This window comes from Epinephelus fuscoguttatus, linkage group LG6 (genome assembly GCF_011397635.1).
Source record: "Epinephelus fuscoguttatus linkage group LG6, E.fuscoguttatus.final_Chr_v1".
Lineage (NCBI taxonomy): Eukaryota > Metazoa > Chordata > Actinopteri > Perciformes > Serranidae > Epinephelus > Epinephelus fuscoguttatus.
The window spans coordinates 24,067,514-24,080,254 of NC_064757.1; the positions used below are offsets into that span (position 1 = coordinate 24,067,514).

The following is a 12,741-nucleotide window of genomic DNA, read 5'->3' on the forward strand; positions in this document are numbered from 1 at the left end:
CTGTGTCAGCTATATTTATAATATTTGCTACAGTGCAGAAATGTGTGACATGACTGCTCCGTGCTGCCCCGGCTCCATCCTGACCAAGTGTCAGATTTCAGCATCATACCAGTGTCGTGTGCTTTGCCTGCCACCACAACTGTGCAGTATGGTAGTTATGACACAGTGAGCGACCCGACTATTGGCCATCAGTCTCTGACAGGAATCACTGAGGGAGAGAAAACAACAAGGACATGCTGTGTTGGAAAAGGCAGTGTGGTTGCATAGGGAGCTTGTGTAGTGACAACTCAAGCTTGTAGTTGTTTTTAGATATTTTCTGTGCACGGTCATTTCTTGCACAACTTTGCTTTGTGTTACCCACTGATGGAGAGACTAAAGCGACATGTCTGCCACTCCCAGGGCAGGTGGAGTGAAGTAAGAGAAAAAGAGCGGGAAAAGGAAGGGGAGGAAATGTCACTCTGCCTGTATGAGTGTCTGAAGGCTGTTGGGCTGCAGCGTCACTATGCCAGGTAAGCTCACTCACATCACCTCCAAATTCACACTTGCCCTGTCCCCTCCTCCTCTGACCATCTGTCTCCCTCCGTCTCCTGTCTTTCAGGTTTACCTCAGTGGGTGTTCATCGTGCAGCCCACCTCTCAGCACTGACCATGGAGGACTATCCCATCCTGGGAATCCGCTCTATGGAGGACAGGACTCAACTCTTCCATCTGATCCAGATGGTCAAAACTCTTGATCTTGAATATGAGGATGGTGATGATGATTATGATGTCGATGAAGACTACCCCGTAGCAGATAATAGCTTTACTTATGATGATGTGTATGATGATGATGATCAGAAGGGTGCTGCTGTGAGTAAGTTAAGTGCAACCAGTTTTTCCAAACCAAGCGTTCGCAGGCGGCTTGATTTCAGTTCTGAAACCACTGATCACCACCTGAAGCTATCGTCTCCTCCAGAAGGTGCTGTTCATGTCTATGCAAGTCATAACAGAAATAATGAGCCAGGCCAGGGCAAAGGCTCAGCCGTAGCTCTGCAGCTTGACACTGGAAGTGCTGTGGTATGTGGCTGCAACGGGAAGAACAACCACAGACTGGATGTCCGTAGTCATGAATCTGATCATCATACAGGAGCAAACACAGAGCCAAAAACATTTGAAGGATACTCCATGTACACCTCTCCTGCTAGATTATCACCAAAGTGTGTCAAACCAAAACCCAGGCCTGCAACAGGGGCATCAAATAGGTTTAGCAACAAACCAGTTGGGCACAAAGATGGAAAACGAATCTCTAGGAAGGAAAAACTCATCACAGAAATGAACAATAACATGGCTACTGAACACAAGCCAACACCTGTTTATGAATCAAAGACAACAGCCGGCTACAACTACGGACTACCGCTGAGTTCCCCTCCTGCTCCAAACAAAAAGTGAGTGGCAGTGGTATGTGTTGTGCTCACTGGTAACTCCCTACTGGCAAAGTCATATCTTGGTGACGACAGCTACAGTATGTTAAATACATTTTTTGAACATGAAAGACTTTCAGAAAATATTATGAAGAATTCAAATAGCTACAGCACATTGAGGCAAGGTTTCCTATGCATGCACGTCTTTGTTTCTCTTTAAATGATATTTTGCATAAAGTTTGCATATGTGCATTATTTCCTTTGAACATGATTGTTCTGATTTTGATTGTCTGTGATTGCTGTGTGTGTGTGTGTTTTGCAGACAACCAGAAGGGCAGCGGATCACTGTGTGTGTGAGGAAAAGACCTCTGACACGCACTGAGTGCCGGAGAGGAGAGGCAGATGTTGTAACAACTCCAAGTGGAGAGTGTGTGATTGTACATGAAGGCAAAGAGGCTGTGGATCTCACACAGTACATACTACAGGTACATATGATATCCAGAGAGGAGACAATGATAAATCAATGTTTTGTCACATATTGTATGTACAACTCAAGATAGGAGTGTGTCCAAATAAACACATGCACATTATCACACTGTGTTGATGTTAAATTAAGTAATGTGTATAGAGTGCATTTTTAGATCAAAGGAAAACATTGGTATTTTTCAACCTGGACCCTATTTTCACATGTTAAGTGTCTAAGTAACTAATGGAGAAAAGCATTTTTGAAATTAGTCCAGTATTGACAGAGAGGGCTGCAGCCGGAAGCAGCAAACCAGGCTACAATGTAAACACATGGGGCATTTGGCACTGTCAGTTTGTGTCCACTAAAAGTGCTTGTTTTGCCACTGACAGGCTCAGATTGTTTAGGTGTCTGACAACATTACAGAAAAGAGCCTATAGAGAAATAAATGTTTTCCTTTACCATTTGCTTGATATGGACTGAGAAGATATCTAGTGAGAGGTGACTTGTTACAGGAAGATAACGGTGGAAACGTTAGCGAGACTTGGAGAGAGTGCCAGGAAGAATGTGTTGGACTGGAGGACAGTAAGTGTAGCCTAGTGTTATCTAAACGATTTTCACTGTCATGGCTCAATATTTAGCTGATTTCTACAATGTAGAAAAGTCTGGAAGATTTCAGAATGAGACTTTTTGTTGAGCGAGACTTTGTTACACACAACAACAAACAGACATGATCAACTGAAAAGTAAAGAAAAACATTTTATTTGTAGGCTCTTTTCTATAATGTTGTCGGACACAATAACAATCTGAGCCTGTCAAAACAAGCGCTTCACTGGATGTAGAATGATGGTGCTAAATGCCCTGTGTTTTTCCAGTGTAACCTCTTTGCTACTCCCAGGTGCAGCCCTCTTGCTCAATACTGGACCAGTTTCAAGAACTGTTGTCTCCATTAGTCACCTAGACGCGCTCTTATGTCCCTGCAGCACAAGTTTTACTTCGATCAGGTTTTTGGGGAGGAGAGCTCCAACGAGGAGGTGTATCTAAGAACGGCATATCCTCTGGTGCAACACATGCTCAATGGGTAGGTCAGCGTTGATGTAATTGTATTTATGGAGGTGTTTATGTTGTCATACTACCATAATTTCTATTCATACACCTAAAGTCCAACTGAGTCAGCTCTGATGCTTGAATTACATGCTTGTAGGTAGTTTTTCCTTCATGTGTCTGTGAATCTGTGATCCTTACAACTATCTTAATTTGTGTTGTGTGTGCATCCACAGAGGCAAGGCCACCTGCTTTGCATATGGCCAGACAGGTGCAGGGAAGACTCACACCATGCTGGGTTCACCCTCTGGGAGACCAGGATTGTATTCACTGGCAGTCCAGGACATTTTTGCTCTCCTCTCCACCACACACATGCACCCATGCTTGATGGTGTATGTCAGTTTCTTTGAAATCTACTGTGGTCAGCTGTATGACCTGTTGGACCACAGAAAAAGGTGTGTGTTTGTGTTAGTGTGTGTGTGTGTTTTGTTGTGTTAAAGAAAAGATGACCAGATAGCAATTGATCAAAAAAATGCTCCAGTTTCCGATAGGGACAGTTTATCTTTTGATAACGTCATCATCAAAGTGAGCCTCTTCACACTTAAATTCATGATAAACCTTGATTGTTTTTCATTCTCCATTTCTTCTCCCTCTTAATCTCTTTTTTTCTTTCTTCCATCACAAGGTTGTTTGCCAGGGAAGATGGACAGAAGGTGGTTCACATTGTTGGGCTGCGTGATGTCAGAGTGGACTCAGTTAGCTCACTGCTGGAGGTTCGCCCCAGTCTTGAAAATGTCCTCATGTCTACACTATGTAATCAGGAACTGGTGCTCTCATAAGCTTCCCAACCTTTAGAACATATTAATACTTCAAGTCCAACATTAACTCTATCTAGCACCTCAGGTTGTGCTTACATCCTCACAGACCAACAGCAGACTCTTGAGTACCGTAAATACTCAAATATTACCCAACAAGAAAAAAAATTCTACGTTTTTCTATGTTTTAAGTGACAACGACAATCTCTTTGAACAGTCTGTCTCTGTCCCTTTTCTCCCTCTTGTATTCTTCATTGCCCTTACAAAGGTGATTTCACAGGGTACAGAAGAGCGAACACAAGGGGTGAGTGGAGTGAATCCGCTCTCCTCTCGTTCCCATGCCTTGCTTCAGATTCAGCTAAGAGGTCTGAACTAGCAGATTGCTGGCAGGTGAGTGACAAACGTTTTTTTTTTTGTTGTTGTTGTTGTTGTTGTTGTTGTTTTTTTTTTTTTTAAATCAAATTGAAGGTTTATTGTGGTATATGATGGGTTTGTCTTTTCTCCTTAAAGCACAGCTAGGGTTATTGTGCAGTACAGTAGCATTGGTGTGAAATAACTGAGTGTAGAATGTTGGGTGTGCGTGTGTCTGTAGAATGTGGTTTGTGGACCTGGCAGGAAGTGAGAGGGCATCAGACACCAAAGAACCAGATAGGCAGAGTCGTATGGAGGGAGCTGAGATTAACCAGAGTCTGTTGGCTGTAAGCTACACACACTTACACTTACACTTACACACAAACACATTCTTGTACTTCTATTTTTGTGAGGACCTTCATTGGCCTAATGCATTCTCTAGCACTTCACCATAATCTTAACCATCACAACTCCATTTCTTTTCTTTTTCTCTATCTCCCTCTTTTTTTCCATGTATCTAACAAGATCTCCTTGAAACCAACATTATATCAAACAGTTGCAGTAGATTAAAGAATTATACTCACATCAACGATCCGCCTTCAGCCATCCAGAGACCCTGGAGAAACGGAGTACTTTGTTTAAGAAATAACATCCCGCTGTCTTACCTGTACAGTGGCCCAACCAACCCTCTATTTTATACACATTTTAGACTGATTTTAATTGGGCTCTTAACAACCATTTTGGTATTATTTGAGGAGCATCTTGAGGTTTTTGTAACACTTATGGCCCTTGTGAGCCTGTGACCTAAACCTAATTCTAACCTGAACCCTAAAACCAAGTCTTAACCCTCCCAAATGTCCTCACTCTGTTGCTAAAATTCATGTTTAAACTTGTTTTTTTTCTCAGCTTAAAGAATGTATCCGGTCCCTTGATCAAGAGCAGTCGCACACACCTTTCAGACAAAGCAAACTTACTCAGGTACTTAGACTTGCAACTTGCTGGTTCTGCTATAGATGTCATGGCTGATTTTTTGGTCCAATTTGATTATTTAACTCTCTTGTTCTTTGGACTACATTGTTCTCCTTCTAGGTTTTGAAAGACTCATTTGTTGGTGACTCAATGACATGCATGATTGCCAACATTTCACCTGGTCACTTAGCAACTGAACATACGCTGAATACACTGAGATACGCTGACCGGTAAGTGTGTGTGTGGGATATGTCCAGGCAGCTAAACTGCCAGGACACAATCGTAATCCTAAATATTCTTCTTCTTCTTCTTCTTCTTCTTCTCCTTCTTTCTTCTTCCGAGGAAATCATACTTCCCATGGGTGAAAACTCACCAAACTTTGCACAAAGGTCCAGTGTCATGCCAGATATCCTCAGCTGTAAACTCAAGCCAATAGTCCTGATGGTGGCGCTACAGCAAGTGTCTAAAGTTCAAAACTTTGAAAATTCATAACAAATCAACTATATGTGCTACAACTTCACAACTTTCATCAAACTGTAGCCCCAATACTGAAGAAACTTTTGTACATTTAAACCTATTAAAAATTATGCTCAATTGACACCAAACTTGCTACAGAGCATCTTCAGACTGTCCTACAAAAACTATGTTTCTCAGATGTTTGATTTATCAAAAATTGAGCCTACAGTGCATCAAAATGTTTGACTGTAAACGGTATTGTAAACATATACATGCAAATTCTTGCTAAATATCTTCAATGATCATGAAAAAAAAGACAAAATTCTAGAGTCATGGTAGATGATGTGTGGCAAATTTCAGAATTTTATCTCAAAAACTGAATTTTTGACAGCATTTTGAATTTTGCTCTAATGTGAACAATTGGAATCAATGCAAAAATGGCAATTTAAACATCAGTTTTTCACTTATGGAGCAAATCAATCATTGTTACAAACAAATTACCAACATCCCCATGCTGTCTAGATGCAATATGTGTATTTTCAGATTTTTGTCTAAATAACTGAATTTTTTTTGCAGTGGTTTCAAATCTGCCTTTCCATGCACGGATGGCTGCTTGTTAATGGCTTACTCAATTTGTGAAGCCACTGTTGAGTGGCTACTTGCCAATTGGCTTAGAGCGGTAGATAACCGTCTTCGGTTCCAGCGGTTGTGGATTCAAGCCTCAACTGGTGCAGAATCCACATTGTAATGTAATCATCTTCTTGTGCTCCAGCTTATTGCTAAATATTGCCTGAGCGTGACTGGTCACTGTGCAGCATCTTCAAGTCTTCTTCCTGCTAGAAAATCTGCCTTCTCATGCTTGAAAATAAACCAAACTTTGCACAAAGATCCAGTGTCAATACTTAAGTGTGAAACCTTCTGAGGCTTCTCACTTTGCACATAGCTCAACTAGTTAAACATCAGTTTTTCACTTATGAAGCAAATAAATTATTATTAAAATAAATTACCAACATCTCCATGCTGTCTAGATGCAATATGTGTATTTTCAGATTTTTGTTTCGATAACTGAATTTTTTTTTTTTTTACAGTGGTTTGAAATCTGCTTTTCCATGTATGGACGGCTGCTAAACCTGCACATCTGGCTTAGTCAGTTTGTGAAGCTACACATGAATTGTCACTGACTAATTAGCTCAGTGAAATAGAAATTGATTCTTAGCCTCAGACGTTGCGAGTTCAAGCCTCAGCTGATGCAGATTGTGTTGCTAAATTCCTAAATGTCTTCCAATTCTTCTGCTCATTGCTCAGAATTGCCTAAAAATGCCCGGACCCGACCCATCGCTGCGCAGCAGCTATAACATGGAATTAAAGTTGCTGGGAAGATTTTTTCTAAGCCATAATGGGAGACTTAAAGTAGCATAGTGATTTAAAATGCAGTTTTTTTTTATGTTGCTCCAAGTGAAGACAGTTATTTTTAATTCTATTTTAAATTAGTATCCAGGTCTGTAGAAGCAATGACCACTGACTGCTATCTGAGATGTTACATATCTTGATTTTCCATAGGGTGAAGGAGTTAAAGGGACAGGGAGGACTCAGAGGAGGAAGAAGGGGCAAAACAACCGCCTCCCCCAAACGTAACCTGTCCAACAGCAGCAGCAGCAGCAGCAGCAGCAGTGGAGGCAACAGTATGGGCACCCGAGGGAAAAGTCCCCCTAAAAAGCCAAAGTTAGGGAGACAAAGAGAGGATTTTGGCCCCACCACACCTACCATGAGATTGGCCACAGGGGGCACAATTCTCTGTTCCACACCTAAAAACATTAGATGGGAAGAGGAAACAAGTGCAAGCGCAATGAAGGAGATTGGACTTGAACACATTACACCAGTCAGAGGTTTGCTGGGGACAGGTGAAAGGAGGGAGAGAGCAGATGGGAGGGAAGGTAGAAGAAGAGAAAGGTATGGAATAACTGACAGGGTTGGTCACTCAGTTGGTGACCAAAATGTTTCGGCTGGGCTGGTCTTGGGACAAGCAGATGAGCAGCTTCACTTGTGGGAGGTACAGAGGGAATCTGGATTCGACCACAGAGAGAAAGAGAATCAGCAAAGCCCTTTAAAAGGGGGAGGAAACAAGGAAAGACGACCGATAGAACAGAGAAGACAAGTGGAAAGCAGTAGGAACACATGGACTGAAGTAAGAGAAAAAGATTTACCAAAGGCTAATGAGAAGGACAAGGAGAGGGAGAGGCATCTGAGATGGTATCACCAGCAGCTGCAGCAGTCCATGCCCTCACCAGATTCATCATCTGTTAATCTCTTCTCACCCTCTACATGTCTGTCTTTTTCTTCCTCTAATCAGGCCTTTCTCTCTTCCTCTGTCTCTCCATCTTCAAGTTCTCCTTTCCAACACTCCTCTAACCTCTCATTTTCTGCACTTACGTCTCATGGTTTGACAGAGGTTTTAGATGCATACAGAGCCAGGGTTGAGGTTAGGGCTGAGGGTAACAGAGGACAGTTGTCTGTGTTCCCCAGTGGAGAGACTGGCTTACAAAATGAACCCTCTCCGAGCTGCAGTAAAAATAAGGATGAGCTGGGTCATGGTGAGTCAGGCAGTGTTGGTGACTTTTGGAGGGAGGGAACAGATGAAAGAATCAGACAAAACAGAGATAGAAATGAGAAGAGCAGGTCACTAAAGGCAACAGTGGAAGAAGAGTTAAGTAGGAAGGAGTGGAGACCAGCTGGAATGAGAAGAGGAGGAGAAGAGAGGAGGTGTGCTTGGGTGGCAACAATCCAGACAAAGGGGGCAGATAGGATGACAGGTGCAATACCAGCTGATGCAGAGGCATTAATGTCCAACAAATGTGACTCAGAGGAGAGGAGAGAAGAGAGCGAGGAAGAACTACATGCCTCAGATGCCCCAGTTGATGGAGTGTGGAGTAATGAGGAGCGAGAAGGAGCTGATGGCTACAGCTTACTGTCAACCCACAGCGACAGCCTCTTTAACCACCCTCCAGCAGAACGACCCCTCTCCCCAGCCTGTGAACATACCAGCATGCCCCTTACCCCTAATAAACCCAGTGATCTCTCTCTTAAATTAAAAGATACCAGATGCACCTCAAACATCCTGCATCTGCCGTTGCAAAATGCTCAACAGGGAGTGCCATCAAGCAGCTGCATAGAGAAGCAAGCATGGTTTGTTGCTCATGCCAATAGGTCATGCACACTACCTCTCTCTACTCCCATTACAAAGTATGGATGTAAATTACCTGCTGAGCCCCCTAACACATTATCTGAAAGCCCAGCTTTCACTCAGGTACACAGCCATCAAAAGGTCGAAGCCGAAATGTCTGTTTTACCTCAAGAAGAAACTGCAGATTCTCTTAGTTGCGTCATGGACCCTCTCAGTGTCTCCTTGCTTCAGGTGGACCAACAGGTTGCAACAGCCTCTTTCCTCCAAGGGGAACAGAGCAACTCCTCATTCTGTCCACTTGTAAGAGGAGGAGATAACAGAAGGAAAGTGGAAAAAGAGCATCTCACATGTGCAGAGATGGCGGGAAAAGTTGTAGTGGACAAGGACGAAGAATTGCGGCTGTCATTTTTGGAGCTGCCACAAGCGAAGACCCAGCACCCTCCTGCCTCTGACATCATGACAGCTACAGATCACACTGAGCGAGGAAAAGACATGTGTTGTGCCACATATGATCACTGTGGAATAGGTGAGTGAGATTTCTGTGTGTGTTTGCGTGTGTGTGTGTGTGTGTGTGTGTGTGTGTGTGTGTGTGTAGTGCTTAAAGGAATTGTAACCCACACAAGGATCATTTGTGTGTCAGTTACTCACCCTGTGTCACATTGAATTCGTAAAGAAAACAGTGTTTTTCTTGCATGCCTCCACAGTGAACGAAGAATCCAAAAACAGAAAATTCTTGATGTGTTTGAGAAGTACTGAGCATACGACGGGATAAATGAGACTTGGATTATACTGCACAAGTTGTGTGACTATTTGTAGACTGATGTTTTGATATAGTTTTGCTGTATTTAAACATGATCCCCTTTGACTTTAATTCATCAAGAAATTTCTCTGTGTTTGGGTTCTTTGTTCATCGTGGAGGCATGTGAGACAAACAGTGTCCTCACAAATTCAACATAACACACGGGTGAGTAAATTATACAAAAATCATCTTTTTTTGGAGAAGCATTCCTTAAGAACTGCTAAATTAACACTTGTCCAGGTATGATGAAGCCTCCTATTCCTGAGGTTACAATGGTCCCTCTACATGATCAAGAGAACAATCAGAAACCCCAAACTACACCAGCTATTGAAGTCCTGGTCAACAAAACCCCTGCATGCCCATTTAAACCCACCATATGTGCTTCTTTGCAAACTTCTGTCATGCAGTCCATCTCATCCAGTGTCCACCCAGCTTGTACAATCTAATAACAAGTGCCATAGAACATCCACCCAATATGCCCAACAAACTTGCCTTTTCCATTTTGGCATCACAGTCAGAGAGTGTCTTGGGGTAGCTGAACACAGTGCCAAAGCAGTGCCACACATCGTACTTTCAAACAATTCCCACAGCTCAAACATCTTGTCCCAACCAAACATCCCTACAGAATCAAACCATGAAGAGAGCACCAGCAATCAGCAAATAAGACCCAAGATCCATCTGTCTACACTGGAAGACATGGATCGCAACCAGTAAGTACCAAGAATGTCACAATTTTGTTCACACAATTATCCTAAATGAGCATTTGAGGATCCAGTGCACATTAAAAAGAGACAGCTAGTATTACTACAGCTGCAGATACTGACACCCAACTGTGTTTGGGTAATACAGAAATCTAGTTGCATTTTATTTCTACAGACATGATACAGAAATCATACAGACCTCTTTGGTGACAGATTTAGAAAACCTGCTGTATATTTTTGAGCAATCACAACCTAGAGCAGTGGTTCCCAACTGGTCCAGCAACGGGGTCCAGATTTCACTTTAGTCATTAGTCCAAGGTCCTAACAGTTTTGCTGGAAATTCACTGCACTTTTAAAAAAGTGTGTGTGTGGTTTTTTTTACAAACCTGACATGTTTGCGAGTCACTTGCGGTCAATTCAGAATGGAACTGTGACCCACTTTTGGACTGTGAACAACCAGTTAGAAACCACCGACCAAGAGGTTATTAGTTTGAATAAAACATCTCTGTCTTTATTCTTATCCAATCCAACTTCAGATGGCATGTTGTCCAGGCCCACTGGGAGCAGCTGGAAGAGATGGAAGCTTTATGTCGTAAAGAGGGGACGCTTCTGTGCCAGCAACCTAATATGGTCAGAATATATCACAGCCACATTTGATAGCACCTTCCTTTTTGTCCACTACAGTACATTTGAAATTGATAACACATTTTTGTCTCTCCTCACTCTCTGTCCCTCTATTTAAACAGGCATTTGGGGAGTATGTCCACAAACTGGAGGATATCATGGAGAGAAAGGCTCGGTGTGTCCACAGCATGCTAGCTCAGCTACAGCCATATCTCAAGCCCAGTCTTTCTAAACAACCACACAACCAAGGGAAAGATAATCATGATCCAATTACTTGAATTAGCTGCACTAAACATGAGTTTTTGCTAAGTGCAGCTGATACACTAAAGAAATGACAGTCATAGAAAGCTGTGCTATTCATGAGTGCACAATATATTTTTCACTGACAGCATTAACTATAGTATGAGTCAGTATGTGTGGGGTTATTGATTTTTTTCTCTTAGATCATCAGTCCTACTACATGCTAAGTCAGATGAGTATGGCGGATAATGATATTTATTTAGTTTATTGAATTATAATTTATTAAGTCCATCTTAAGGTGGAGATCTGTTACATTACTGTGATACTGGAAAATAAGTTATTTTAAAAGCTGCTATTTATGTACTGTTTTCATATCTTTTCAATGAAACCTGATCCAGCAGGGCTGTTCTTTTGCAAGGCCAGTCTTAATCCAATCTTGAGAGTTTCTCCTGGTACCAGACTGATTATTGTACCTCAGTTTTAGTCTATCTTATTTTTCTTGGTTAAAAAAATAACTAATCTTGAGGTTTTTCCATGAAAATCCCATCATATGATCCTTTTGAGACTTCACTTTAGGATTGGATTTAATTAGCGTCTTCAGTGTCCCTGGTTTAAGTGTAATCTTAATCTTTGTTTTACCTGCACCCCACCAGACTCTTCCTGGACAAATGCCAGCCCATTCTGATTAGGACTGATCTTCTGTTAGCTATAGGCTTTGCTAAAACTCAGACTCTGAAGTAATGATACACTGAACCAAGTTGTACAACTGATATTTTGCCACCCCACTAAAAACTTGAGCTCAGGTTGTCTCCTGAACTGTTTACTTAGCAGGTGGCAAACTGTTTTCTGGTGCTATTTTCTATTGCATTTTTGTTAGAGCAATGAGGCTATTTGATGTGTTTGGGTTTTCTACTTGTTTTTCAAACATGGTTTAAGATTTAATTAAATTTGCTTGTTGATCAGCTAATATGTTCTGTGTTTTGAAATATTTATTTCAGGCAGTAGGCCTAGGTGATTTGATGATTATTTCCTCAATGAGAAGTGAGCAGATATCCTCTAAAGACCTGGCAATTCATATTTGTCCCCCTATCGGGACATGACACTGAGGTCTTGATCATAAACACCATGCATGCAGTCTATTTGACTCCTGATATACAGTGAAAAGGACATCCTGGGCTTTCTAGAGATGAAACACACAGTTTGATTTATGAGTCTTAACTGTTTTGTCATAAGATTTCAAAACTCTATGTTAATTTTAAGCCTTTCAAAGTACACATTTTAACATGTCCTTTGTGGGGGATAGTGGGACTTGCTTCATTTCGTCTTTAACCATTTTCCATACCTTAGAGAGCCTGAAGAACAAACTGACACCCAGCACCAATTTTGAATCAGAAGTGATACGTAAATGAGGACTCTGACCTTTTAGCGATCTAGCAAAGATTCAAGAAAGGGTAAATAAAAATTTAGAGAAGAGAATTTAATTTTTATAATGTAAATGGGCTCCGGAGCATGAGATGGATCAGCGGTTTGGTGTGTCGTTGCTGGACCGTTGTGGTGAAGAGGGAGCAGAGCTGGAAGGCCAAGCTTTCAATTTAGGGGTCCATCTATGTCCCAACCCTCACCTATGGTCATGAGTTCTGGGTAGTGACTGAAAGAATGAGATCACAGATACAAGTGGCCGAAATGAGTTTCCTTTGTG

The 12,741-nt window shown here is 41.9% G+C and overlaps 1 protein-coding gene across 1 annotated transcript; it reads left to right on the forward strand.

The window, feature by feature from the left end:
* Window positions 1–363: 363 nt before the first annotated feature.
* On the forward strand, window positions 364–4,419 carry LOC125889658 (kinesin-like protein KIF24). Its single transcript, XM_049577703.1, has 8 exons — window positions 364–509; window positions 599–1,423; window positions 1,722–1,884; window positions 2,846–2,943; window positions 3,143–3,361; window positions 3,592–3,679; window positions 3,990–4,111; window positions 4,314–4,419. Exons 1-7 carry the CDS (start codon window positions 364–366, stop codon window positions 4,095–4,097), a joined length of 1,647 nt encoding a protein of 548 aa, XP_049433660.1. The 3' UTR covers window positions 4,098–4,111; window positions 4,314–4,419.
* The last annotated feature ends 8,322 nt before the right edge of the window (window positions 4,420–12,741 follow it).

Bases quoted from the DNA above. Each gene is read 5' to 3' on its own strand.
- LOC125889658 (XM_049577703.1), top strand. From the start codon at position 364: ATGGAGAGACTAAAGCGACATGTCTGCCACTCCCAGGGCAGGTGGAGT. The intron at 510-598 runs GTAAGCTCACTC...CCTGTCTTTCAG, and splicing joins CTGCAGCGTCACTATGCCAG to GTTTACCTCAGTGGGTGTTC. The intron at 2,944-3,142 runs GTAGGTCAGCGT...GTGCATCCACAG, and splicing joins GTGCAACACATGCTCAATGG to AGGCAAGGCCACCTGCTTTG.